General features: G+C 42.1%; 1 protein-coding gene across 1 annotated transcript in view; it reads left to right on the top strand.

Annotated features, from left to right (window-relative positions):
- The window catches only part of TYRO3 (TYRO3 protein tyrosine kinase), a 203,089-nt gene that overhangs the window by 93,114 nt on the left and 83,128 nt on the right, over positions 1-26,847 (top strand). The window contains exons 6-7 of the mRNA XM_033952099.1: positions 2,683-2,798; positions 17,732-17,909. Of these exons, the coding sequence (XP_033807990.1) occupies positions 2,683-2,798; positions 17,732-17,909 (294 nt within the window). The remainder of the gene's footprint in view (positions 1-2,682; positions 2,799-17,731; positions 17,910-26,847) is intronic.

Genomic DNA, 26,847 nt, shown 5'->3' with positions numbered 1-26,847 from the left:
AGGTTGTTGGAACTATAAAGTTGTCACCGGTCAGGCCCCACAATATCTTATAGAGTTATTCATTTTTTCATCCCAGAAAAATCTGAGAAAAACCCACGCTCTGTTCGTTTTTCCATCAGTCAATGGCTGTAAATTTAAAAGATTTTATGAACGTCAACTCTCCTTTCAGGCTGCTACATATGACAGTGATTTCAGGCATTTGTGCTCTATATCTCACTCTTAACCTTCAATTTAGAAGGCAGTTGAACACTCATCTTTTCAACAAATTTATAGGTAATTCGATTTCCTACACTCTGATTATTCCTTGTATCCTTATTATTCTTTTGTGAACCGCATAGAACTATCTGGTTATGTGGTCTAGATATTGATTTATTGTATTGTATTGTATTGAAACATCGGCTTCTACCTGGCAAGATGCAGCGAGACCTGGAAACCTGCAACAAGAACAATGCCAGCTGTGGAAACCTTGAAAGAAAACCCTATTTTTATTTTTTTAGTCTTATAAAGTCATAAAAAGCAACATATGAATTACAATTAACCTTTTTTTTTTATATTGAAGTTATGGAAAGATGACTATAGAAGATTTAGAAGTGAATAGTTTTTCATAATTTGAGATTATATTGTAAGTCATTTTCACAAATCAGCCCCCAGTATGTAGTCTCCTATCATGTTCTCATTATATTGTCCTTAGTAGTGGGGTTTGAAGTCCAGTATATCCTAAAGAAACTGCTTACCTTCCTCCTCTGAGTATGCTCCCAGGTTCTCCTTGAATGTCTCAGGATGAGTATCAAGGACATGAACTTTGAGAGACATTCTACAGCCCATGTTACTGTAATTCTTCACCAGATTCTCAAACAACTCCATATAATTTTTGGCCTTTTGATTGACCAGGAAGCCCCGCAGCACTGCAGACAAAGCTGTTCCAAACCTCTTTCTCCTTCCTAGTTAGCTTCATGGGAAATTCCTTGTACTCCAGGATCTTCTTCATCCGTGGTCCAATGAAGACACCAGCTTTGACCTTTGCCTCAGACAGATTAGGGAAGATGTCTTGAAGGTACTTGAAGTCTTCTGACTCCTTATCTAGAGCTAGACTCCTTATCTAGAGTTAGACTTTTTTTTTTTTTATTATGCCCCTCCACGTGTTTTATTTTTGACATATTTGGGAGCCATGTATATTTTGCTGTCTGCCTGTATTTTATTTCCTTTTTAGGGGGGAAATAAATTGTTGTATTAGGCACAATTTGATGTGCAGGGGTGGCATCAGCACCAGTGGTTCCCATTTGACATTGTTTCTCTCCACAGAGAACTTGGTCTGCTGTGGCCAGTCCCTTCTTTGGTAGTACACCTTTGTGTCCCTGCTGTTTCAAAGGCAAAGATAGCAGGGAAACTTGGTAAAACCACCTTGGAGACCCATTAGGAATGCCACTATTTTGAAGTCTCCAATGACCTCCCATCCATACTTATTATACTTCGGTGTCTAGTAAGTTCTTGTTGCTGTTGTAATCCTCTTTGAGATGCACTGAGTAAGTCAGTGGAAGAAACAGATACTTGTTCCCATTATGGAGCTGCACCTGGATGCTCCTGGTTGAGATGTCAATTAAGAGATGCCACTCTTTTGGGTTACAAGCAATTCTAATTGCCTCTAACAGATTGGTCACATTGTGGCAGAAGCAGAGCCCGTCTTCATGGGTGAAGAAGATGGAAAAAGCTTGGTGATGCTTCCTCTGATTTGTGACCTGTACATTTTCATCCAACAAGTTCCACTATTGGACTTGGTGAGACCGAGAAAATCTCTGATTAAGTCATAGAAGTCTTTCTGGCTTGATATAGTATGGGTTTCTCTCATCAGCTGAACCACTGATATTGTAAACTGGATCTACAATGTCTCCCTCACTCTCTAACCAGCTGCTCTCTCTCTCTCTCTCTCTCTCTCTCTCTGGGGAGTAGGTAAAAGGGCCCCTAAATTTACTCAGCTTTGCATCTATCTAGAATATTCTGCAAAAAAGATAAATTTCAAAATATCAATGTCCTGGTAACATAAGCAAAGTTTGAGGGAAATGATAGCCATTTTCTATACTTTTGTGGCATAGGCAATTAAGAAAGAACACTTATTACCCAGGAACAAAAATAAAATAAAATTTTGTTAAGTAGTGATATCAGTACAGACAATTGCAGGAATGTAACCCTTTGCTTGCAATTTGGGTTTGGTTCATTTTGCTGCCCCCTCCCCCCAAAAAAAATAATTTTAATGGACTTGGATTTAATAAAGAAGTTTAATTGTTTTTGCCATTGATTTAAAAGATTATTTTTTTAAATCAATTTGATTTGGCTCAAATTCTAGGGCATACTGCAGGAGTTCATACCTCATGAATGGTCACAAAATAGTTTTTAATACCTGGGAGCATATCCATAGAGACTTTATATTTGCTTGAAATGCAGAGTGAGACTGCTGCCGCTTGAAAGCCAGGATCCCACTAACCTGCAGATGCTGGAAGGGTATGAATTTCTGCTTTTAGGGAGGCCTGGTGCATGAAATAGCTCAGTGCACAGGGGTATTTCAGAAGCTAGCTTCTGCTTGGAGAACATGCTTTAACAACTTGGACTGCAATGTGGTGTAAAATGTGCAGATGTGATATTATTTGTGGTCTTCTAAATTTACTAATGTGTGTTTTTAATTTTTAGCTTTGCCTCTTGCACCTCTTGATGTGCTAGTAACCAATGTTTCTGATACCAGTGCCAGTGTCTCATGGAATCCAGGATTTGATGGGTACTCCCCACTTCAGTTTTGCACAGTACAGGTATGATACTGTTAATTAGAGTTCTCAGTGGGATGTTTTCTTATGTCAGGCCAGCATTCAGATCCTTCTCCTTATAATAGAAACATGATGTCAGATAAAGGCCAAATGGCCCCTCTACTCTGCCCATCCGCAGTAACCATTATCTCTTTCTCTCTCCGATAGATCCCACGTGCCTATCCCAGGCCCTATTGAATTCAGACACAGTCTCTGTCTCCACCACCTCTTCTGGGAGACTGTTCCATGCATCTACCACCCTTTCTGTAAAAAAGTATTTCTTTAACTTTATCCTATGCCCTCTTATTGTAGAGTTTCCTTTCAAATGAAAGAGACTCGACTCGTGCGCATTTGCAGTAGAAACATGATGGCAGATAAAGGCCAAATGGCCCTTCTAGAGCCCACAGAGCTATCTGGTTGGGTGGAAGATTCCAGAGCTTAGATGAGGGTGGGGGTGACTCAGAGGTTGAAACATTGCATGTGTAATAATAATAATATTTTTTTATTTTATATACCGCCAAAGCCATGATAGTTTGAGGCGGTTTACAATAAGAGGTGCTGGACAAACAGCGAAGTGGTACAATACAGTGAAGTGGTACAATACAAAGTCATCGTATTTGAGGTACAGTGCAATATAAGATAATTAGGTTACAATCGATTGAACAAATTTGTTTTTATTGCTTTTCTAAAATTGAAGTAGAATGAGGAATGCATGATAATGTTTCCCAGCCAGTCATTCCATTTTCCTGCCTGGGAGGCAAGAGTTCTGTCCAGGAATCTTTTGTAGCGGCAGCTCTTTAAGGATGGGAAGGAGAACATGTGAATTCTGCGTGTGGGCCTAATGTAAAGCAGTAGAGGAAGCATCTTCTAGACAAGCACCAGTGATTTTCTTAGTGTATACAATGTCACGTAAAGAGCCAAAGGGAGGGAGCAAAGGCTTTATTGGTGAACAATAAAAACACTGGTGTTTAGGCTACAATATAGCATTATGCTCCGTCAGGGAACATTTCTTGTTGGGTTAATATAAGTTCTAGGTTAGAGGCAAAGCCTAGGAGAGCAGTGGACTAAGAAGCAGGGAAACCAGGGCTCAAGTCCCACTGCTGCTCCTTGTGTTCCAGGCAAGTCACTTCACTCTTCATTGTCGCAGGTACAAAATTAGATTATAAGCCCTCTGAAGACAGGCACAACCCTGCTGTACCTGAATGTAACCCACTTTTCTCAATAGTAGTTTAAGATGAAAGCTAATTTTTTTTTTTTTAAAGAGTCAAATAGGGTGCATATGTCCAAGTAGCTCCAGGCATGCAGAACACACAACTGCCTTTTCATTAGCAGCCATGGAAGGTGTTTCTCCAGGGTTAAATGTATTATTGTTTCTTTTACGCTACTGTTGCCAACTTTACTAGAATGACAAAAACATGAATGGCCAGGGAGCCTTTGCCCTCAGCAAGTGGCTGAGCTCTGCCGGGCTGCCTTGGTAGAATTCTGCCAAGGTCACTTCTACTTAGATCATTTTGTGGGATTGTTGTTATGGCAGCAGAGCCTGAACACAGTGACCTTTTGGCTAAATCTTTCTTGTTCTAGGCACAGAAATTCTCTTTTCTCTTTCCAAGTACAAGCATCTGTCAGATGAGAAATTTCATTTCTTAGCACTGCATTGGCCAGGAAAAAAGCTAGTAGCATCGCATTTTAAACATTGTCAAGATAAAAACTATGTACAGACACAAAAAGAGAACATTAAACCTAGACACATTTTGAAGATAAATACTAGTCAGTCTGATCCTAGTAGCACTGAATAAAAGCTACAAGTATCATCAAATTCACTCAGTTTTACAATTCTTAGCACAACCTAAAAATTAACCCTTTTTTAAGGCCATCATAAGTCATGCCTGGCTCGTGTATCTTGAGGACTAGGTTGAAAACCCCTCCACTGGACCAGTGTTTCTCAAGCCTCTAATTGGAGGCCCATTGTATGCAAATTTATTGTGCATATTCACTGTGGTAATCCTGAAAATGCATCTGGATCGATGTGCCTCCTCCCAAAGATGCTTAAGAAGCACTGGTCTACACAAATATAAAATTAATTTGTCTTACAGTTTTTTGAAGAACTAAAGGTGGACCAAATGATTTCCAGCAGCCAGGCATGAATAGATCAAAAGTTTATTTCCAAAGCACTCAAAATTAAAGACGACTCAACATGGGGCCAATTTTGACAGTAAGCTACCTGCTTCAGGAGTCAAGGTGTGCTAAAACCAAACATAAATAATAAATAGCAATAAATACATACAGCTAAAAATGATTATGAATATTCTGAATACAATGTAATTTATCCAATAGAATACCATAAAAAGGAAATAAAATACAGGCAGACAGCAAAATATACATGGCTCCCAAATATGTCAATATGGAGGGGCATAATTAAAAAAAAAGTCTAAGTCCACTTTTGGCCTAAGGCCCTAAACGCTGAAAGTAGCAGCAGGGAAAATGTCCATTAACAAAAAATACCATCCAAAATGAGGTTTTGTTTGAGAATGGCCTACTTCTACATTCAGCAGTTTAATCGCCCAGACCACCACTACGTCTAACCTTAGAACACATTATCAACCCAAAAATTGCCCAAGTTCTAAACGCCCAAAACAAGACCTTTTAGGCGAAGTAGGGGCCAGTCCTTTGCCTAAAAGCTGGATTCTGTAACCGGTGTCTGTCAAAAACAACACCGGTTACAGAATTCCCCTCCCCCCCCACACACACAATGATCGCGGCAGGGGAAATGCCTAATCTCTCCTGCCACAGTTCGCAGCAGTTCAGGGGGGAAGGGTGAATCGCGATCGCGGCAGGAGAGATGCCCACCCCAGAACCTCAACAATACTGGCAGGAGGGAGCCCAACCCCTCCTGCTAAAGCGCGAGCCCCTGAACCCCCCCCCCCGAATCCCTCATACAGGCAGGAGGGATCCCAGGCCTTCCTGCCCACAGCGCACTCCCCCCCCTGAGACAATACCGGAAAGAGGGAGACCAACCCCTCCTGCCGAGGTGCACCCACCGTGACCCCCCCACTCTGACAATACCAGCAGGAGGGAGCCCAACTCCTCCTGCCGGAAGGCGAACCCCACACCCCCCCTCAAATAGGGGCAAGAGGGATCCCAGTCCCTCCAGCCCATGGCACATCTTCCCCGTGATCCCCCCGCTCAAACCCCCCCAACCCCCTGACCCCTCAACCCCCGACACCCTCCCTCAACTTACTTTACGTTGGCCAGACGGATGGGTCCCAAGTCTGGATAGAAGGCCTGCCATCCTCCGAATGGTGGACCTAGAGCCTGATTGGGCCAGGTGCCTAAGGCCCCGCCCATAGGAGGGGCCTTAGGCACCTGGGCCAACCAGAATTGGCCCAGTTGCCTTAGGCCCCTCCTGTGGGCGGGGCCTTAGGCACATGGGTGGTTCTCATAGCAGTTCGGGGGGGATCGCAATCACGGCAAGGGAGATGAGGCATCTCTCCTGCCATGATCGTTGCAGTGGGGGGTGGGCAGGTTGCTGGGACTGCTGAGCTGATTACAGCAGTTGTGATCAGCTCAGCGTCCCCTATTCAGAACTTATACCTGTTTTGACTTGATCTAAGTCAAAACATATAAGTTTCGACTGGGCAACCTGTTAAAGTTTTTGGTTATACTTGCTGTACAATTAAGTCTAGGTCGGCCCACCTCCCACCCTTTCCCTTCCTCTAAAAACGCCTCTTTTCGCTCTAGGCGTTTAGAAGCAGGGTAAAGGTCTAAACTGGTTTTAGATACATCTAAAACCAGCTTTGATTATCGGTACTTGGACGATCTATCTTTTTGATCGTCCAAGTACCGATTTAGGCCACTTTTAATGTTGTCTTTTTATTATTAGCCCTCAAGCTCTTTGGGAAGAACAGAATAGCAAATTGAATTAAATAAATAAATATTAAGATAATAAAACTAACACAGGCAGCACTTTTATGAATAAGTGTGTAAGTAAATTAGATGCCACCAAAGAAAATAACTTAGAGAGCAAGAACTTTCAAGTATACAAATTTAAAAATCTTAAGAACTTTGCTAGAGGAAAAGTGATGAACAACTCTCTGAAAAAATATTTTTTTACAGCAAACATGTGACATATCAATGCAGAAGCTGACAGAGTATATTTAAATAAAGCAAACCAAAGGGAAGTGCTGAGGAAACACTGTTCCAGTGATGGAAAGCCACAAAGGAATACTCTAAACCCCCCCCCCCCTCCAAAAAAAAAAAAAAGGGAACATATCACCCCCTCCTATCAAAGCTCCATTGGCTGCCATTTGAATCCAGAGTTCTGTTCAAGTTTTCTTGTTTCTGTTATAAAATAACATTCGGTATGCTTCCGAGTTACCTAAACTCTCATTTTAATCTGAGTTATACAAACAAGAGTTCTCGAAGATTACATCTGTTCGCCTATCCCTCAGTAAAAGTTTGCCAGTATAAAAGGTTTTGTGAAAGAATCTTTGCCTTTCAGGCAAATAAATTAAATATTTGGCTTGCCCGGTGTGTGTTAGAAGCCTCTTCTTACCTGGATTTTAGAAAACAGATAAAAACTCAATTATTTAATAGACCAGAGTCTTAATACTTTTTAATATTTGTATCTTGCTTTGTAAAATTCTCCGCATTCTTTTATACTGCATGCATTTTATATTTTATGTATTTCTTCTACTAGATGCCTTCAATTGCTGTCTTTTTAAATAACTTGTACTGTTTGTATCTTATCCAATTGTTGTGAACCACTTAGAACTCTCGGGTATGGCGGTATATACAAATAAATTTATTATTATTATTATAAAATTGGCTAGTGCGCCTTAGTAAAAGGACCCCAGTGTTCTTTGAAAGATTATTTGTTGCTGGGGAACTGAGGGGAATTGAACCCATATTGTTTAAAGACCCAAAAGTGCAAAAATATATCACTGGGGCTGCAATTTGATTGTCAAGCCACTTTAGAACTATGAGTGAAAAGCAGGTATTGGCGCTCTTGTCTGCATACAAGACTAGAGGTACAGGATACAGTAATATTTATTTATTTAAAAGATATATTATCCACAATATCCATTAATTCTGCACAGGTTACAACAAAGCATACATAATAAAATCACTTCATAACATCACAGTCATCAAAACAAGAAAACGCAATAAAAAAAAAATCCCCACTAAAACCTGTCTCAGCATATAAGATAACAATGCACTATTCAATCAAACAAATCACTAATAAGAATTTTCAAAAAGTATTGTCTTTAAATGCTTTCTGAACTGCAAAATCACAAATGATGTTCTAACCTCCACAGGCAGAGCATTCCACAGACAAGCCCCCTGTATCGAGACCATAGTTCGCCGATTGGTCAAAAATTTTTCACAGATTTGAAAGATTTAACCTCCTATAACAATCTGTCCACAGAGCATAAAGAACATGAGTGCTGGTATCATTGAAACGGTGAAATGAAAACAACAGGGCCTTATAAATAAGGCATAACACCTTAAACTCAATACCGGATTGTATTGTCAGCTAAAGTAAATCCTGCAAAACAGGTGTGATATGTTCTGATCGTGACACATTGGCAGTCACCCAGCCATGCTGCAGCATTCTGGGGCCAACACAAATATCATATATTTTGAGAGACCAAGATACAAAGAATTGCAGTAATCAAAAATTGGTGGTAATATAGTAGCAATGATAGATCGAAAGTTATTCACAGATAGATAATCTTTTCATCTCCTCAGAAGATGCAACTGAAAAAAGCCTTAGATACCACAGCTCTAATCTGGAGCTTGAACAACAGAGTTGAATCAAGTACTATTTCCAAGTAACGGCATTGATCTGTATTGCAATCTTAACATCACCAAAAGATATTTATAAGTATGATTTATTGTTTAGGTAATCAAACAGGGTTTTGGAGCCAAATTGTGACGGGGGATCATTATAATCTGCGTGCAGCCCTAGAGACAAGAGCCAGGATACCTCTATGAACACAAACATTTTGTAGAAACATTCAATGAAGAAAACTTATGGAAGAGTTATTCAGAATGAAAATGCAGAAATTATACATTGTCTAAAACATCACAGCAGGTGTTAGAGAAAAATGCTGACTGTAAACATTTGTGTATCTTGAGAGAGAATGGATTAAAAGTGATAAAAATAAGAATTATCCTCAGTCCCTCAAGATATACTTATGGAAAAGGTGTATGTGTAAATGTAAAAACCAGGTGGTTAATACTAAAAAAAAAAAATATCTTCTAGCTCTGAGAGGTAGTCAAGCGCAGGAAAATCAAAGAAAATCCTGCACGGGTGCAGGCTGCCTCTTAAGGATTAGATTGGCTCTGGTTTATGCAAATTCAGTCAGAGATCCAGAACTTCCAGAGGATTTTTCTATTGTCATAATTATTAGAGAGGAAGGTGTTAAGTCTAAAAATGTATATGTATAAATAATTTAAAAAAAGAGTTGAGTAGAAAAAAAATTATTTAGGAGTATGAGGTATATTAAAAAAGGCATAGTGCCAAGAATAATTCTTTTTTCCCAGCATTTTTATTACTAGGGAGCTCTAGGGCAGTGTTTTTCAACCTTTTTACACCTATGGACCGGCAGAAATAAAAGAATTATTCTGTGGACCGGCATCGGTCCGTGGACCGGCGGTTGACGAACACTGGGCTAAGTCATGGGCCAGACCCCTCCCATCTCTACCCAATGTCCACCCCAGACCCCACCCCTTTAATAGTACTAATTGCACCTTGCACGTCCCGTGCCTCATCTGGAAGCCTTCCCTCTGACGTTGCAACGTCAGAGAGAAGGCTTCCGGTTCAGGCGCAGGATGCCCGTAGGAGCCACTGCCCGTGGCTTTGTGTACTGAATCAGTTTGGAAGAGGGAGCTGGCTCGAAGATAACGCCGCATCGATCGCAACGTGGACCAGCAGTTGAAGAACACTGTTTTGGGCCTCATGCACGTGCTGGCCCTGTGGACCGGCAGGAAATTTCTGTGGACCGGCACTGGTCCATGGACCGGTGGTTGAAGAACACTGCTCTAGGGAATCTAACACTTATGGCGTAAAGATTTCAAGCTAGGAAGTCATTTCGATTGTTATGCCACTACACATTTTGTTAATCTCAGGTCAGATAGTAATGTTTTTCTTTAAATCTATAGGCAAAAAAGCCTCAAAAGCATGTTATTGATATTCACGCGGGTTGCAAGAAATAAAAATGAATACCATAGAAAATGTATAAATGGCTGAGATCTTTAAAATAAATAAATCTCTCACAATAGGGAAATAAACTGATGCTAAAAAGAGGGAACTCTACAAAAAAAGAAAAAAAAATTGCTAATGTAGCAGAAGTATGACTCAAGTGCCACTCAAGTGCATGTGCAAGACCGGAGGGTTAGGACTTCGATGGGAAGATAGGACTCAATGGGAAACCAAGGTGGCAAGGGGGCCCCTTCTGGTGATTCAGACAGGTCGTGACCTGTTTGGGCCGCCGCGGGAGCGGACTGCTGGGCAGGATGGACCTATGGTCTGACCCGGCGGAGGCATTGCTTATGTGCTTATGTTCTAGGTTGGTGAAACTGACCTGTTGATATTTTGACCTGTACATAGAACTAGGAGCAACACATACCCAGAGTACATTTTATAAATGATATTGAAAAGATCTTATGAAAAGTTTTATAGAAAAGGACCGAGATCTATCTCCAAGTTTAACCCATGGGGAGTGACTGAATTAAAGCCAGGTGCCAGTGAACACCATGATGAGCTGCTATTTTTACAATTTGCTTCCTTTTCTGCTTTCGATTTCTTCCCTGCTTGCTCTTCTATCTCACTTTCTGAGACCAATAAATGGCACTGTGCATTTACCTTGAAGGAAGCTGGAAGTCTATCCCATGTACTGTCAAATGTATCTTTATTGTAAACCGCTTCGAACTTTATCCTCCCTCCCTTTATCCCTCTTTCTTGGAATTCCTCAAACCCTAATACCACCAGATCCTCCCACAAATTAAAACTATCCTTCCCCTCGCTAAAAGGCATTCCCACACAGGAAAGCTTGGGACCTCCCTTCACTTCAGAATCACTGAGCTCTGGAACAACCTTACCTCCCGTCTTCGGAACTTGAGCTCTCTCCAAGTTTTCCGCAAACATCTGAAAACCTGGCTTTTCTCAAAAAATGTAAGTCTCCCTCCAACTTAGGAATCAAGGAAACTCTTATATCTTGGCATCCCAAGTCCTCTAAATTTTCTTCACACTTCTACCTCTAACCCTCTGTTGTAGTTCCTTCCTATTTCTCCTACTGTAAACCGCGTCGAGCTCTACGAACGTGGAGATGATGCGGTATACAAACCTAAGGATGAGATTAGATTAGATATAAGAAATAAATTATTATTATTATTATATATACTTTTTTTTAACTTGAAAATCTTTATTAAAAGTTTTATGTTATACAAGCAAAATGTGGATATCAAAGCTCAATGACTCCATAATATGTCACAAAACAGAAAACAGCAAAATCAGCAATCACCATAAACCAAGAAGAAAACATCATTGATAAACAGATATCCCCTGCAATGAATCGCAAATCCCCCCACCCTTCCCCAGGAAACTGAAATATGCAAAGTGGACAACTCCCTGTTGTTCCTTATCCCCACAGCAACAATCCCCCCAATTCCCCCAGTCCCAGTAAACTCAAACCAAAGTATCAATCTTGTCCATAATAACAGTCCAAGTTCGAATAGATGAAAAATAGTACCCATGCCGCTTGGCAATGGAAAGTTCCATGGTACATATTTGATGAAATTTCAGAGACCATTCTAACATAGCAGGTGCCTCGGATCTTTTCCAGTGATTAGCAATTAAACATTTAGCCGCAGCCAGACCCCAACGGCGAAGTTTGGTTTGCCAAGCATGTTCACACACATTATGTAAGTCCAATAAACATTCCGTTGGTACCAACGGAAGCACAAATTGTAACAATTGTGATAAACAACCAACAATATGTTTCCAATAAATTTGTAAAGGAAGGCAATCCCACCATATATGTAAAAATGTGCCCACAGCCCCCCCCCCCACACCTCCAACACATTGCAGAAGACCCCGGAAACATTTTATGTAACCTAGCTGGTGTATAATACCACCTGGTAAACACCTTATAGGCGTTCTCTTGTATAAGAACACAAGAGGAGGCCTTACCCACCTCAAGACAAAGTTGGTTCCATTCCCTCTCCGAAAAAGAACACCCCAAGTCTCGTTCCCAAATGTCTTTGTATTTAGGATGAAAGACAACCGAACCCCGGAAATATTGATAGAGAACTGAAATGGGTTTGGGCAGACTACGAAGTGTATGCCACAGATGTTCCAAGGGAGCCTGTGACTTGATCGATTCCCCAGACCATCCCTGCGATTGAATAAAATGGCGGGTTTGGGAGTAAGCCAAAAAATCCCCCTGAGGTAAAGCAGTACTCCGCCGAAAGGCCTCAAAGGATACCAAAATCCCCTTATGGAGGACATCCGAAAATGTCTGGAGCCCTAGACGCTCCCAGCGCAAAAAAACCAAGCTCTCCCTACCTGCCGGGAAGAAAGGTTCATCACACAACGCCCCCAAGAGTGACGGCACCATCCCTGCCCCCCATTTCTTCCGCGTCTCACACCATATCCTCAAAAGATGATTCAAAATAGGATTGTTCAAAGTTCTCAAAACCACACGTTCTGTGAAAGATGACCAAATGAAGGATCGTAAAACCCGAGTACCCATTAGTTGTTGTTCCAATTGAACTACCCGTTTTTGTTCAGCTATATCCCAATCCAACAGTAGTCTCAACTGCGCCGCCCTATAATACCAAAACAAATTGGGAAGCGCTCGCCCCCCAGACTCACGAGGCAACCACATACAGTGGCGAGAAATCCGAGGCGGTTTCCCCTTCCATATAAACCTAAAGAATAAGGCATGGAGTTCTTTGAACACCACCGAAGGGAGCGGTATAGGCAATGTTTGGAAAAGAAATAATAAACGAGGCAGAATGTTCATTTTAATAACCGCGATCCGTCCCCACCATGACAACCACAACCCAGACCACCGCTGTAAATCCGCCCTAATCTGCCGAATTATAGGGGTATAATTCAAAGTATATAACTGAGAAATATCCTGAGAAATATAAATCCCCAAATACTTAAGCACCTCAGAAGCCCAGCGAAACGGAAATCTCCCCGATAAACCCCGTTCATCATCAGTTGTCACGGTAATTCCCAACAGTTCCGACTTATCTGGGTTAACAGTAAAACCGGACACCAAGCCAAATTCAGCAAAAAGGCCTAACAAGATAGGAAGGGAGAATTCTGGGTCACGCACATATAACAAAACATCATCAGCAAACAGCGCAAGCCAGTGTTCTTGAGTCCCAATCCATACACCTCTCAAATCTGGATGCTCTCGTATGCGGATGGCCAAGGGTTCAATAAATAACGCAAACAAAAGCGGAGAGAGAGGGCAGCCCTGATGTGTACCTCGTTCAATTGCAAAAAACTCCGTGTAACCCCCATTTACTCTAATAGTCGCCCTCGGAGACCGGTAAAACGCCCTTACCCATGCCAGGAAGAAATCCCCACACCCCGTCCGTTCCATGACCTGCCATAAAAAGTCCCAGCCCACCTGATCAAATGCTTTCTCTGCATCAACTGCTAAGAGAGCTACTTTATCCAAAGTTTGCTGCGCCTCCCAAATAAGATGCAACGTTCTTTGAATATTGTCACTGACTTGACGTCGCTGAATAAACCCCGACTGATCCATATGAATCAGGGTAGGCAAACACTTCCCCAGCCGGAGGGCTAAAACTTTTGCCAAAATTTTTGCATCGGTGTTCAATAAGGAGATGGGCCGATACGCACCACAACTAGTAGAATCCCTCCCCGGTTTAAGTAAAATAGAAATACCCGCGTCTTCCATCGATGGCGGTAACGTCTTACCTCCCCTCACCCCATTAATAACCTGGACCAATAAAGGAGCTAGAGCAACCCGATATTGTTGGTAAAAACTATTGGTATACCTATCCAAACCCGGGGACTTTCCCAATTTCAATCTGGCAATAACCCCCAGTACCTCTCCCAAGGAAACAGGACTATTGAGATAAGCTATATCAGAGTCCTCCAAGCGTGGCAACGTCACTTTATCTAAATACGCCGTGATAGATTCCAACTGTACTCCCTCCACTTTCCCGTATAGTTTAGTGTAAAAGGAAAGAAAAACCTTCTTAATAGCCCCGTCAGTACACTGCATCTCCCCTTCCTTATCTCTAATCCATGTAATAGCTGTTCGTGCTTATTTCAATTTAATATACCGAGCAAGGCGCGCTCCAGCTAAAGCTATATTCATATATACTATATTCATATATCGTCTGGCGCAATCGTAGTCTGTAGTAGTCAATATTCTCCATCTGTAAAAGAGAAAGCTCATGTCGCACTCTCAATAGCTGTGCAAAAACCTCTGGGTCAGGAGAACATTGGTGTTGTCTCCCCAGGGAAATCAAACTCTCCCGAAGGGATATAGCTCTACGCTCCCGCTGTCGCTTAAGACGGGCCCCCCATTTAATAAAGACCCCTCTGATCACAGCCTTAAGAGCATCCCACAATATGCAGTCCCCAACCATATCATTATCATTGTCATGCAGATAGTTAGTAATAGCCTCCCCCACCTCTTTGTCTACCTCCTTATGTTTTAACAATGATTCATTAAGTCTCCAAAAGGCCCGATGATGCCCCACATCCCAGTAGCCTTCACAAGCTATCCAGACTGGTGCATGATCAGAGATATGTATAGCTTCAATTTCAGCTGCCCGTATTCCCCCCCACTGATTACGATGGGTCCAAAGACTATCAATCCTAGCATAGGAACTGTGAACAGATGAATAATGTGTATATGACCTCTGAGTAGGGTGGTGCAAGCGCCAGCCATCAATCAAGCCCAGGGAGGACATCAAGGCTAGAAAAGCTTTATGAGAAGCGCGTGAAAAAGGCCGAGGTCCTCCCTGAGAGTGATCAAGTACCACGTGACATTGAAATCCCCACCCAAATATACTGACCCCCCCAACAAAGTTAACCAAATCTTCTTTAAGAGAGCCATAAAAGGCCGCCTGACCCCCGTTAGGACCATAGATATTAATCACAGTGATAAGATGCCCCTGCAATGTACCCTGCAGTGCCAAACACCTTCCCCCCGCATCCCTATATACCTTCAAAACAGTAAACCCCAAACCCTTGTGAATAAAAATTGCCAGTCCTCCCACCTTTTTGGTAGATTGAACACTGTGATGCGTCCATACATGCTCAAAGTGAGAGGACCGCAAGACTCCCACATGTCTGGGTCTCAAATGGGTTTCTTGAAGCATACAGATATCCCAGTTTAATCTATTCAATTCGCGATACACTATACTACGTTTACCTGGACTGTTCAAACCGTTTACATTCCATGATCCAATAGTTAAAAGTTTACTCTTACTCTGTCCCAAACCCCCCCATCCCCAAAGCTGACCCCTTCAGTGAAGGTCTAGCCAGTCCTTAGAAAGTGAAAATTACCCCAGGTGACTAGCCCAAGCAGCTCCCCATAACAGCAATACAGAACCAAAAACTGCAGCAAAACAAGCCGCCAGTAAAGCTAAAGAGAAACATCAGAAAATGCAGAGTCTCTGTCAAAGAACCGGACCGGAGATAGCACACCACTCAGTACCTCTCCCGGTCCATCCCAATCAAGACGGCCCTGATAAGGAATAATCAAAATAAGAAGTCTCCTTCATCATCAGGTTTAGCTGCTCGCTTGCCAGAGCACAGAACTGTAGACCAAGCACCAGGTCCTCCCGAAGTGCTAGCTGTCGCAGGTACTGGCACCGTTTCAGGAACATTCACACAACCCAGCTCTTTCATAGCTAGCCAGGCTTCCGTGACCGTAGCCACCTTTCGAGACCTCCCGTTGACGGTAAGCCAGACCCCAAAGGGGAACAGCCAGCGGTATTTATGGCCACCATCCCTCAGCACTTGCGTGACTTCCTTGAACGCCCTGCGCTTCTGCAGTGTAGACCAAGCCAGGTCCTGATATACGCCCACTTCCAACTCATTCCAGCGAAAATGGGGGTGACGCCGTGCCAGCTGCAAAATCTTCTCTTTAAGGGAATAATCTGTGAAACAGGCTATGATATCTTTAAAGCCAGGACCTTTCACAGAACCTAAGCTCCGATGCGCTCTCTGCAGCTTAATCTCCTCAGGTATCTCGGCTCCATCAACACCCAGAAGGCTCCAACAGAACTCTCGCACCACACTCCTGCAGTCACGATATGCCTCCCCCTCTGGGATTCCTTTAAAGCGCAGGTTACACCGGCGTGACCTATTCTCCAGATCTTCCACCTGCGCCTGTAACTCCTGTAGCTCAGATGAGAAATGTGCTGTGGATTCCTTAATCCCGGTAACTGTGCCAGACAAGACCTCCACGTGCTCCTCAGAGGCCGACACTCGGGCTCCCAGCTCCCCCACATCCGCCCGGAGCTCAGCCAGAGCAGTCTTAACATCTACTCACACTCCCACTATTTCGTTCTTCAGATCCTGGAACCATGTTTGAAAGGTCTTGTGAACCGTCTCACTGAGTTCCCCCGAAAGCTCCACAGTCCCAGCATCAAGCAGCTCCGACGGCCCCGCGGCCATTTTGATCGAGTCTCCGGCACTCCCCTGCGCCTCACACGCCGTTTTCTCTCCTCCGTCGCTGAAATATTTGAATTTATCCAGCTTCTTCCGCGTCGCCATGGCCTCACCCGCGAAACGCGATCCTGTTAATAAGCGCGATTTAGCGCTAGAAGCTTGAAAAGCACTTTTTCACAACGGCCCCTACGGAGCTCCCGATTTAGGCAGCCATGCGCTAGGATGACGTCACTTCCTTCCTCTATTATTATATATACTTTGTTTAGATCTCTTTATTGGTAGATCTAAACACTGCAAGATAAACAATACATGAGCAATCAAAAAATAAAACACCTTTCTAATATCCCACACAAGTGGTGTAGCACCAACTAACAGTGCACTTTTTATATAAACAAATGAACAAACCGATTTTCCTCCTAAGTTGCCCATACACACTTTTAGTAGCAGATGCTGAACCTGCATGAAGACTGCCCTAGCACCTTGTCATCTATGGCTGCAAGTCGGCAGTCCTGTTATTACTCGGTTGCATCTACAGAGATATAGCTCCATTTTCCATAAGAAGGATAGGACTAGAGGCTCATACCAGAAATGACTCGGCTCATGCTCTTCAGCTTGGAAAAGAGACAACTGAGGAGGTTGAGGTCTACAAAATCCTGAGTAGTGTAGAATGAGTAAGCGAATCAATTTTTCATTCTCTTCATAAAGTACAAAAAACTAGGGGACTTTACATGGAAATACCTTTAAGTTCTAGAACTCATTGTCAGAGGATATGGTAACAGTGGTTAGCGTAGCTGGGTTTAAAAATAGTTTGGACAAATTCTTGGAGGAAAAGTCCATAGTTTGCTATTGAAACAGACATGGGGGAAGCCACTGCATGCCCTGGTATCGGTAGCATGGAATGTTGCTACTATTTGGAGATTTCCACATGGAATGTTGCTACTATCTGGGGTTCTGGAATCTTGCTTACTCTTTGAGATTCTGGAATGTTGTTACTTTTGGGGATTTTGCCTTGTACTAGTGACCTGGATTGGCCACTGTGGAAACAGGATACTGGGCTAGATGGACCATTGGTCTGACCCTGAATGGCTATTCTTATGTTCTTACCTGGAGCTATCTGACAGCACACACCCCTCCCCCCTTGGTGTAGAATTCCTGTAATGGCAAGTTGCAAATCCAGGGTTCAGTGCTGCCCTGACAATTCCTCATGTTTGCATCTCCTCATTTTAGATATAAATTTTCAGTCTTTCTGCTTTTTTCGCAGGTGACAGAATTGCACAGTGGCCGTGATGTTCCACCAGCGATTGTCCCTGTCCCACCGTTTGCTTCTACCTTGCAAGGATTACAGCCAGCCACAAATTACAGCATCTCTGTCCAGTGTGTGAATGAGAGAGGCGCCTCCCCTTTCACAGATGGGCCTTTCTTCCAGACTCTGGAGTCAGGTTTGTAACTGTTAAAACAGGGTTCTGAAAGCTGAGTTCTGGGCTTAGCAACCTGGGGTTTTGGTTAGGTTCTAAGCAAGATTCTTGTGTTCAGGGTAGCCAGGATGATTTTGAATTTGCAGAAGGTAAGGTGGGACTGGAGAAGCAGTAACATGAAATATAACTGTACTCGGACCGCTACTGTTCAGTGTATTTATCAATGACCTTGAAACGGGGACGAAGTGTGAAGTTATCAAATTTGCGGATGACACTAAACTCTGTAGAAGGGTTAGAAATGCGGAAGAGTGTGAGGACCTACAAAGGGACCTAAGCAAACTGGAGGAGTGGGCGAATAAATGGCAGATGGACTTCAATGTAGGGAAATGCAAGGTCATGCATTTAGGGAGAAAGAACCCGATGTTCAGCTACCAGATGGGGGGATTAGTGTTAGAGAGAAGTAGCCTTGAAAGAGATTTGGGTGTACTGGTGGACACAACAACGATGTCAACAGCACAATGCGCAGCAGCCGCGAAGAAGGCAAACAGAATGTTGGGTATTATTAAGAAGGGTATTACGACCAGAACGAGAGAAGTCATCCTGCCGTTGTATCGGGCAATGGTGCGCCCGCACCTGGAGTACTGTGTTCAGTATTGGTCACCGTACCTTAAGAAGGATGTGGCAATACTTAAGAGGGTCCAGAGGAGAGCGACACGAATGATTAAGGGCATGGAAAACCTTTCATACACTGAAAGATTGGAGAGACTGGGGCTCTTCTCCCTGGAAAAGCGGAGACTCAGAGGAGACATGATAGAGACCTACAAGATCTTGAAGGGCGTAGAGAGGGACAAATTCTTCAAACTTTCAAAACATAAAAGAACAAGAGGGCATTCGGAAAAGTTGGAAGGAGACAGATTCAGAACGAATGCTAGGAAGATTTTCTTTACCCAGCGTGTGGTGGACACCTGGAATGCGCTTCCAGAGGACGTAATAGGACAGAGTACGATACTGGAATTCAAGAAAGGATTGGACAATTTCCTACTGGAAAAAGGGATAGAGGGGTATAGATAGAGGGCTACTGCACAGGTCCTGGACCTGTTGGGCCGCCGCGTGAGCGGACTGCTGGGCACGATGGACCTCGGGTCTGACCCAGTGGAGGCATTGCTTATGTTCTTATGTTCTTATTCTAAAGGTTGTATGCAGTCAGTCCAAAACAAAAACCCCAGATTTTTCTTGAAGCCTTACCCTAGGAAGGTAGCATGAATGCAGAATTATGCCCATCCAGGAAATCTATTTTCCATTTAAAAAATAGTGCCAGCAGGTATTAAGTACACATCCAAAATTCTCACTCTTAATATATTCAATATTTGTTCCCATACGCTCAGAGATATAAAGCTGTGTAAGGAAAAAAAATACATCTTGGAGCTTACCATCCAGTCATTGCATATGGTAGCATCTAACTTTAATTTTTAGTTTTATACCTTATTAAGTTTTCATATATTAGTGTAGCTGATTGCTGAAATTTTACTTCTAATTTGAATGCAGCAAAATAACAAGCCACTGTTTAGAAATAGCAAGCCACCCCTGATCACATTATGGGCTCCTTTTATTAAGCTGCAATAGTGGTTTTAGCGCGCGCAGAACTGCCGCATGCACTAGACACTAACGCCAGCATTGAGCTGGCGTTAGTTCTAGCCGCATAGCGCGGGTTTAGCGTGCGCTAAAAATGCTATCGCAGCTTAGTAAAAGGAGCCCTATGTTTCAATGAATCCCTAAGCAAACGAAAGCTCACACATCCTCCAAATGGTAGAACATTAAACATCACACAATCAACATACTTTATTTTTATGGATAGAAATTTATGGTGTTTTGGGGTTTTTTCATTGCAGAAAATTAAACATGGCATCTTAGTGCATAATTACTGTTTTTCTGGTAAGGTCAGCTTTGAAAATAATACAGTGACTATGGCAAATGTAAAGGTTTAGATGCCCTTCCAAGCTGGCTCGTTACTACTTTTGAAAAAAAAAGTTGTTAAGGCCCAAAATGTTTGACTGGTTAATCTATGGGTGGACAACCACAGTCCTTGAAGCAGCAACCCAATCAAGTTTTCAAGATTTACACAATGAATTTGCATAAGATCTATTTGCACACAATGGAAGCAGTATATGCAATCGATCTCATGCATATTCACTTTGGAAATCTTGAAAATCTGACTGGGTTGTGGCCCTTTTGAGGTCTGTGGTTGCCCACCCCTAGGTTAGGCCTTCAATTAAGTAAAGACAATTTCCATGATTGAGCAAATACTAACTTCTCAGTTTGTAGTTCTGTCTGTTTTCAATAACTATGGGTTTTTCTAAGCAGCTGTCCAAGAATTTGAAAATTAAAATAATTCACCCTTATAAAGCAGAGGAAGACTACAAAATTTCTCTGAACAGTTTTAGCTGGCAATTTCAGTGATCAAAAGTATTAAAAAAATATGCATAAAATGGAAAGAACATTAGCCACTCAGAAAGGATATTTTAAGAAATTTCAGGAGACTTGGGAGCTATTAATAAAATATTGCAATGTCTAAATATTGTTTTTTTCCTTTTAAAAATGCACATCCGGGAGGGGGGAGGGGAGGGGTTTGGTATGATAATGAATTTTGGTATATAGATATGAGGTTCATGATAGATATTTTATGTGTTGAAAATTGTGATTGATTAGGGGGGAGGGGGTTTAATTCTGTAATGGACATTAATTGAATATTAAGTGTGGTATTTGAGTATAAAATGATGTATTTACTGTTACACTTATTGTAAGTTTTAAAAAAGAATAAATAATTAGGAAGAAAAAAAAAAAAAAGGAAGTTCTATGGAACAGTTGGTGTCCAGGCAAGACTAGGATCACCAAGAAAAATCTGATTATATGAGTCAGATGTGCAGAGCAGAACTCGGAGATCACTGTAGATGACTTGCTGAAAAGTTTAGCTGAGACTTTGGAATACTTGTCCAAAGTACAGCATTGCTTGCACAACAGTGATCTCTGTCGAAGAGTAGACCAAAGGAAGCCTTTTCTACACCGGCATCACACATTTAGAATGCAAAAGAAACCTGAATAAGCATGAAGCCTTTTGGAGCAGAGTGCATTGGATTGATGAGACAAAAATTGAACTGTTGAGTACGACCACACAAGATTAAATTTCGGAGAAAAAAAAAAAACAGGTGAAGTGTTTGAAGAAAAGTACACCTTACAATCCATAAGGCACAGAGATGAATTTGTTATGCTTTGGGATCATGTAACACAGGAACATAAGAGCATAAGAATAGCCTTACTGGATCAAACCAAAGGTCCTTCCAGTCCAGTATCCTGTCTTCACAGAGGCCAATCCAAGTCACAAGTACCTGGCAAAAACCCAAATAGTAGCAGCATTCCATGCTACCAATCCAGGGCAAGCAGTGGTTTCCTCGATGTCTGTTTCATGACTAGGATCTTGTCCAAACCTTTTTTAAAACTAACTGTATTAACCTCTCTTACCACATCCTCTGGCATTGCATTCCAGAGCTTAACTATTTTCTGAGTGAAAAAATATATCCTCCTATTGGTTTTAAAAGTATTACTCTGTAACTTCATTGAGTGTCCCCTAGTCTTTGTAAATCTTGATGCAGTAAAAAAAATCGATCCACTTAAACCCATTCTACACCACTTAGGATTTTGTAGACTTTGATCAGCCGTCTCTTTTCCAATATTGTGTAGATTGGGAGGAAAAATGAATTCAACAAATAGACATTATCTAACTTCTTGAATTTATTCACTACCTACAGTACATCAGCTTCAAAGTTATTTCAGCAAAATAGTGATCCAAAACTTACCTCAAAATCAGCCATGAGCGACTTAGAGTAAAAAAAAAAAAAAAAAGGAATGCTTTTCACAATCCCCAGACATGAATTTTGAAAATCTGGGTGTAAGGATGGAGGGGTTAAGTTAAAGTGCTCTTACAAACCCAGGTCCCGGATTCAATACCCTCACAGAAGATTCATTAGGAAGTAAAATCACTCACAAAGACCACTAAGAGTGCTTGCATAAAGAATAGATATATTGTGCAGAGAAATAAGCTTAATATTACAGAAAAGCAAGATTTATAAAGATACATCAAGTATTACAATGGTAGAAAATAAGTTTTACAAATACAGAGACTGCTTCTGTGCTATTGTGAATGAGAGAGAAAAACAGCTTCCTGAATAGGTGTTGTGAGGACAAAGAAAGAGATGGAGAGGTAGAGAGAGAAAAGGGGGTGGGGAGGGTGATGTTCCAAGCTTCGGGTTCCAGAGAGAGAGAGAGAGTTGTGTTGCAGAAAGGAGGCTTTTATAGCTTGGAATCTTATTCTAAATATAGAAACTATTGTATTTCCCAGTATCTTTCTGTTTTATAATTTGTAAACTGTTTGAAACAATGGTTAGTTTAATTGATAAGGAATGGTATGGGCATGGGATGGTAGATGGGATTAGTCTCTGGTTTCTTTGTCCCATTCAAGTAGCCTATCTTCTTGATAAACAATCCAGTCTGGCTGGATGCTTAATGTATGTGTATTCTGTGCAGGAGCACTTAGGGTCTATCTGCATTAACATTCCAGAGTCAGATTAATATAATGTCCCATAGGCCTTTGCTGATGTTGGTTAAGCCAACTGAATATGCTGGCTGCTAGCAATGCTAGGCTGACACTGGGTAGGTCTGAAAAATGCTGTACATGCAAGAGACCTATGGATGAATGAATACAACTTCTGAGCAAGAAGAGTTCTGCAAGTAAAAGTGGGGAAAAATTAGGAAACGAATGAAAAACAAAACTGAGAATATTATAATGCATTTATATTGCTGCATGGTTCAACTGCACCTTAAATACTAAATGCAGTTCTGGTTACTGCAACTCAAAAAAGATATAGCAGAATTAGAAAGGGTATATACAGGAAGGTGATGAAAATGATAAAGGGGATAGGATAACTTTCCTATGAAAGGCAGGCTAGGGCTCTTTAGCTTGGAGAGAGATAGCTGAGGGGAAAACATGAGAGGCCTGTCCTGAGTGGAATGGAATGGGTAGACATGAATCGCTTGTTTACTCTTTTCAAAAGTACAAGGACTTGGAAGCACACAATAAAGCTACTAAATAGTAAAGTGAAAACAAACTGTGAAAAAATATTTCTTCACTCAGTGTGTAATTAAACTCTGGAATTCATTGCCAAAGAATGTGGTAAAAAAACTGTTACTATATTTTTCGCTCCATAAGATACACTTTTTCCACCCCCAAAAAGGGGGTGGAAAAGTAGGTGCGTCTTATGGAGCGAATATACCTTCCCTTTCTCCCCCCCCCCCCCCCCCTCCTCTGGTACTTTTTTAAAGTTGCAGTGCTCTCCTGCTGGACAGCTGTCTTTGGAAGCAGAGTGGTGTGACACAGGAGTGCGACCTTTGCACTTCCCGCCTGGTCCCGCACCGCTCGGTGATTGGCTGATTCTCGATGAGAATTGACCTCAGCCAAACACTGAGTGGCAGGGACCAGGCAGGAAGCGCAAAGGTCGCGCTCCTGCGTCGTGCCGCTCTGCTTCCAAAGACAGCCGTCCAGCAGGAGAGCACCGCAATTTTAAAAAGGTACCAGGGCGGCTTTGAGCTGACTCCTTTGGCTGTGGGCTGCAGGTGGGCTGCTTCGGCTGCTGGCGACTTTGAGTGCGGGCGGCTTTGGGCAGGCTCCTTCACTGCGGGCGGTTTCTGACTGTGGCCTGCGGGCAGGCGGCTTCGGCTGCTGGCAGCTTTGGGTGCGGGCGGATTCTGGCTGTGAGCTGCAGGCGGGCTGCTTCAGGTGCAGGGGGCTGTGGGCGGGTGGTTTTGGGCTGTGGGTTGAGAGTGGGCTGCTTAGCACCAGGCCACCGGACGCACCCCCCTGTAGAGGAGGAAATTTTTTTCCTTGGTTTTTCCTCCTCTACAGGGAGGTGCATCTTATGGACGGGTAAGTCTTATCGAACGAAAAATACAGTAACTTAGCAGGGTTTAAAAAAGGTTTAGATAATTTCCTAAAAGAGAAGTCCATAAGCCATTATTAAGATGGATTTGAAAAAATCTACTGCTTATTTCTAGGATAAGCAGCATAAAATCTGTTTTACTCTTTTGGGATCCTACTAGGTACTTGTGACCTGGATTGGACACTATTAGAAACAAGATACTGGGCTTGATGGACCTTGGTCTGTCCCAGTATGACAATGCTTATGTTCTTATGAAAGAATCTTAGCTCACCATAGGACATTTATGGAAGTGATATAAAATACTGACTGCCCACGTGTTCATATTTTTTTGCAAAAATAAAATTCAGAACGCCAGACCTCTGCTGTACCATGTAAGAAAAGAAAAAGCAGAGAAGTCCAAAAGAGCCACACTATTGATGTGACCTGACTCAGCTATGATTCAGCAAATGCCTGCTTCAGGGATCCTTAATGCACATTGATGACTTTTCAGAAAGATGTATGGTCCCAAGAATAGCTATCTTCATCTTTCCCATCTATCACGGTGGAATAATAGACTTTGTACCATATTCATTGTTTTCTTATTCTGCATATGTAAAAGTAACACTAAATAGTAGTTATGAATTAAAATTTGCTGAAAGATGTTACATTTTAACTTTTGACCCATATAGGGCAGCATATTGTAAACTGTGTGTCGCAGCAGATTCCAGGTGTGCCGCGAGACGCCGGCAAGGAGGAGAAATGCTGATGCTGGCTGACTGCTTACAGGTTGTGCCTCTTGCAGTGAGAGGCATGTCCTGTAGGCAGTCAGCCGGCACCGGCGACTTTCCTCCTTACCGGCTTTTCTCCTCCTCTCCCCGCACCTCCCCTCCTGCAGGATCCCCCACCGGCGAAGTAACCGGTTCAGGGTTGCGGTCAGAGGGCCTCCGCACCTGTGCAGACATCAAAGTGATGATGTCATGCATACGCGCAATGTCATCGTGTCAACATCTGTGCACTTCCGGATGCCTTCCGACACAAGCACCGGGTTTAGTGTGCTGTGGTGCCGAAAAATTTGCAGGACACTGATGTAGAGGTTGCGTCGGCTTCTGTTTAACTTAAGGATTCATTTAAACTTAAATTGTAGGTAGAAGTGTTTACATTTTTTCACATAACTACATGTTTTAAGATGTTTTAGGAAAATAGTATATAAATGTAACCTAAAAGTAATTCAATAAATGACAAATAATAACAATGCTATATTGTTCAACTCCTGAGTAAGACCCTTTTTTTATTTTGTATGAGGAATTATCTAGAGCAGAATCCCACCTCCTTGACAAAACCTTTTCCTTCCAGGCAGCTAAACTAAACTCATGGCTAGCCCAAATTGTACTTGATGCCCCCACCTACCTTGACTTCAGAAAAAAACTCAAAACTCACTTATTCCACGGACAGAACCCCTAACACACCCTCTAACTTCTTCAACTCCCATCAATACACGTGAACCTCCACCTTCCCCTCTTATTGTACCCACCAAACCTATTAACTTCAATGACTGGTATTTTCCTGTAAATAAAATTTTACCTTCCTATTGTACACTCTTGTATATTCCTGTCAACTTCAATGACCTGTACATTCCTAAAATGTTAATTCCAATGATTTCATCGTTTGTAATCTTAATTAATTGCTGTGAACCGCCTAGAACTCTCTTAGTATGGCGGTATACAAAATAAAGTTATTAAAGTTATTATTTGCATAAGGGAATGAAATCCTACTTGAAGTATTTCATGCTATATGCCCTTTCTGGTAGTTCCAATTAATGAGGAATTTGGGTAAGGAACCTTGCCACACCATATTGCATGTCTCCCGGTATTGTACTTACATGCGACTCTTACTCTGTCTCTCTTCCTCCCTATACATATTCATGTATTAAAAGACTTCATTTTTATTTTTTTCGCTGACTGTCCAGCTCTTCTTATTGTAAACCACCTCAAACTACTTTGGCTTTGGCGGTATATAAAAATAAAATAATAATTATTATTATTATTATATTCTGGAAGAAACTAAAAACTCAGCTATTTGACACTTAATAACCTGTATCCTCCTCTTCCCCTCCCCCTCCTCTTCTCTTCTCCCTCCCCTCCATCCCCGTCCCTCTCTATAACTCGCCTTGCGCCTGCCTAGGTATGAGCGACACAGAAATAGAAGATTAGATTAGATTATTATTGACAAAAATTTTCAGTCCCTGTTAGTTCCTTGCTATTTTCAGCCACTTGTCTGAAAAATTGGAGTCTTCCTCTAGCCAGCTGCTGTTAGGTGCTGCTGAAGATTAGCGGTTAGCCCTTAATAGGTGATTTAACCAGCCAAGAGTCATTTCTGGCTGGTTAAATCACTTTGACTATCAATACATTGTTGTTCAGGTGGCTTTCCTGGCTATAAAAGGCTTTGCCCAAACTGAAAAAATAAGTAGAATGAACAAATAGATATTTTTATACAACATTATCTCTGTAAACTCTGATTAACATGCAGTCAAGGGAAAGGAAACAAAAGAGCAGAGACCGTTATTACGGCTCTCATCTAACTTCCCTGCAGTGCTTTTAGTAACCATTCCAAACCTGCTTTTAAGTGGATTCTGTGGTGGTTGAAGACCTGTTTGTTTTGTGATTTATTTAGACTAGAACTCTGAATTTTAGTCCATGACTTTAAGTTTCGGGAGTGTGTGGTGCAGTGGTTAGAACTACAGCCATGGCACCCTGAGGTTGTGGGTTCAAATTCCGCACTGCTCCTTGTGACCCTGGGCAAGTCACATAATTTCCAATTGTCCCAGGTACATTAGATAGAATGGGAGCGCACTGGGACAGTTAGGGAAAAATGCTTGAGGACCTGAATAATTTGTAATCCTCATAGAATTGAAGGATATGTGGAATATAAATTATTAAAAAATATATATATATACACCGTATTTTCACGCATATAACGCGTGCGTTATACGTGTTTTT

This window comes from Geotrypetes seraphini, chromosome 7, assembly GCF_902459505.1.
Source record: "Geotrypetes seraphini chromosome 7, aGeoSer1.1, whole genome shotgun sequence".
NCBI lineage: Eukaryota > Metazoa > Chordata > Amphibia > Gymnophiona > Dermophiidae > Geotrypetes > Geotrypetes seraphini.
Note: the sequence above shows the minus strand (reverse complement) of the source record. Positions and strands in the feature narration are given on the sequence as shown.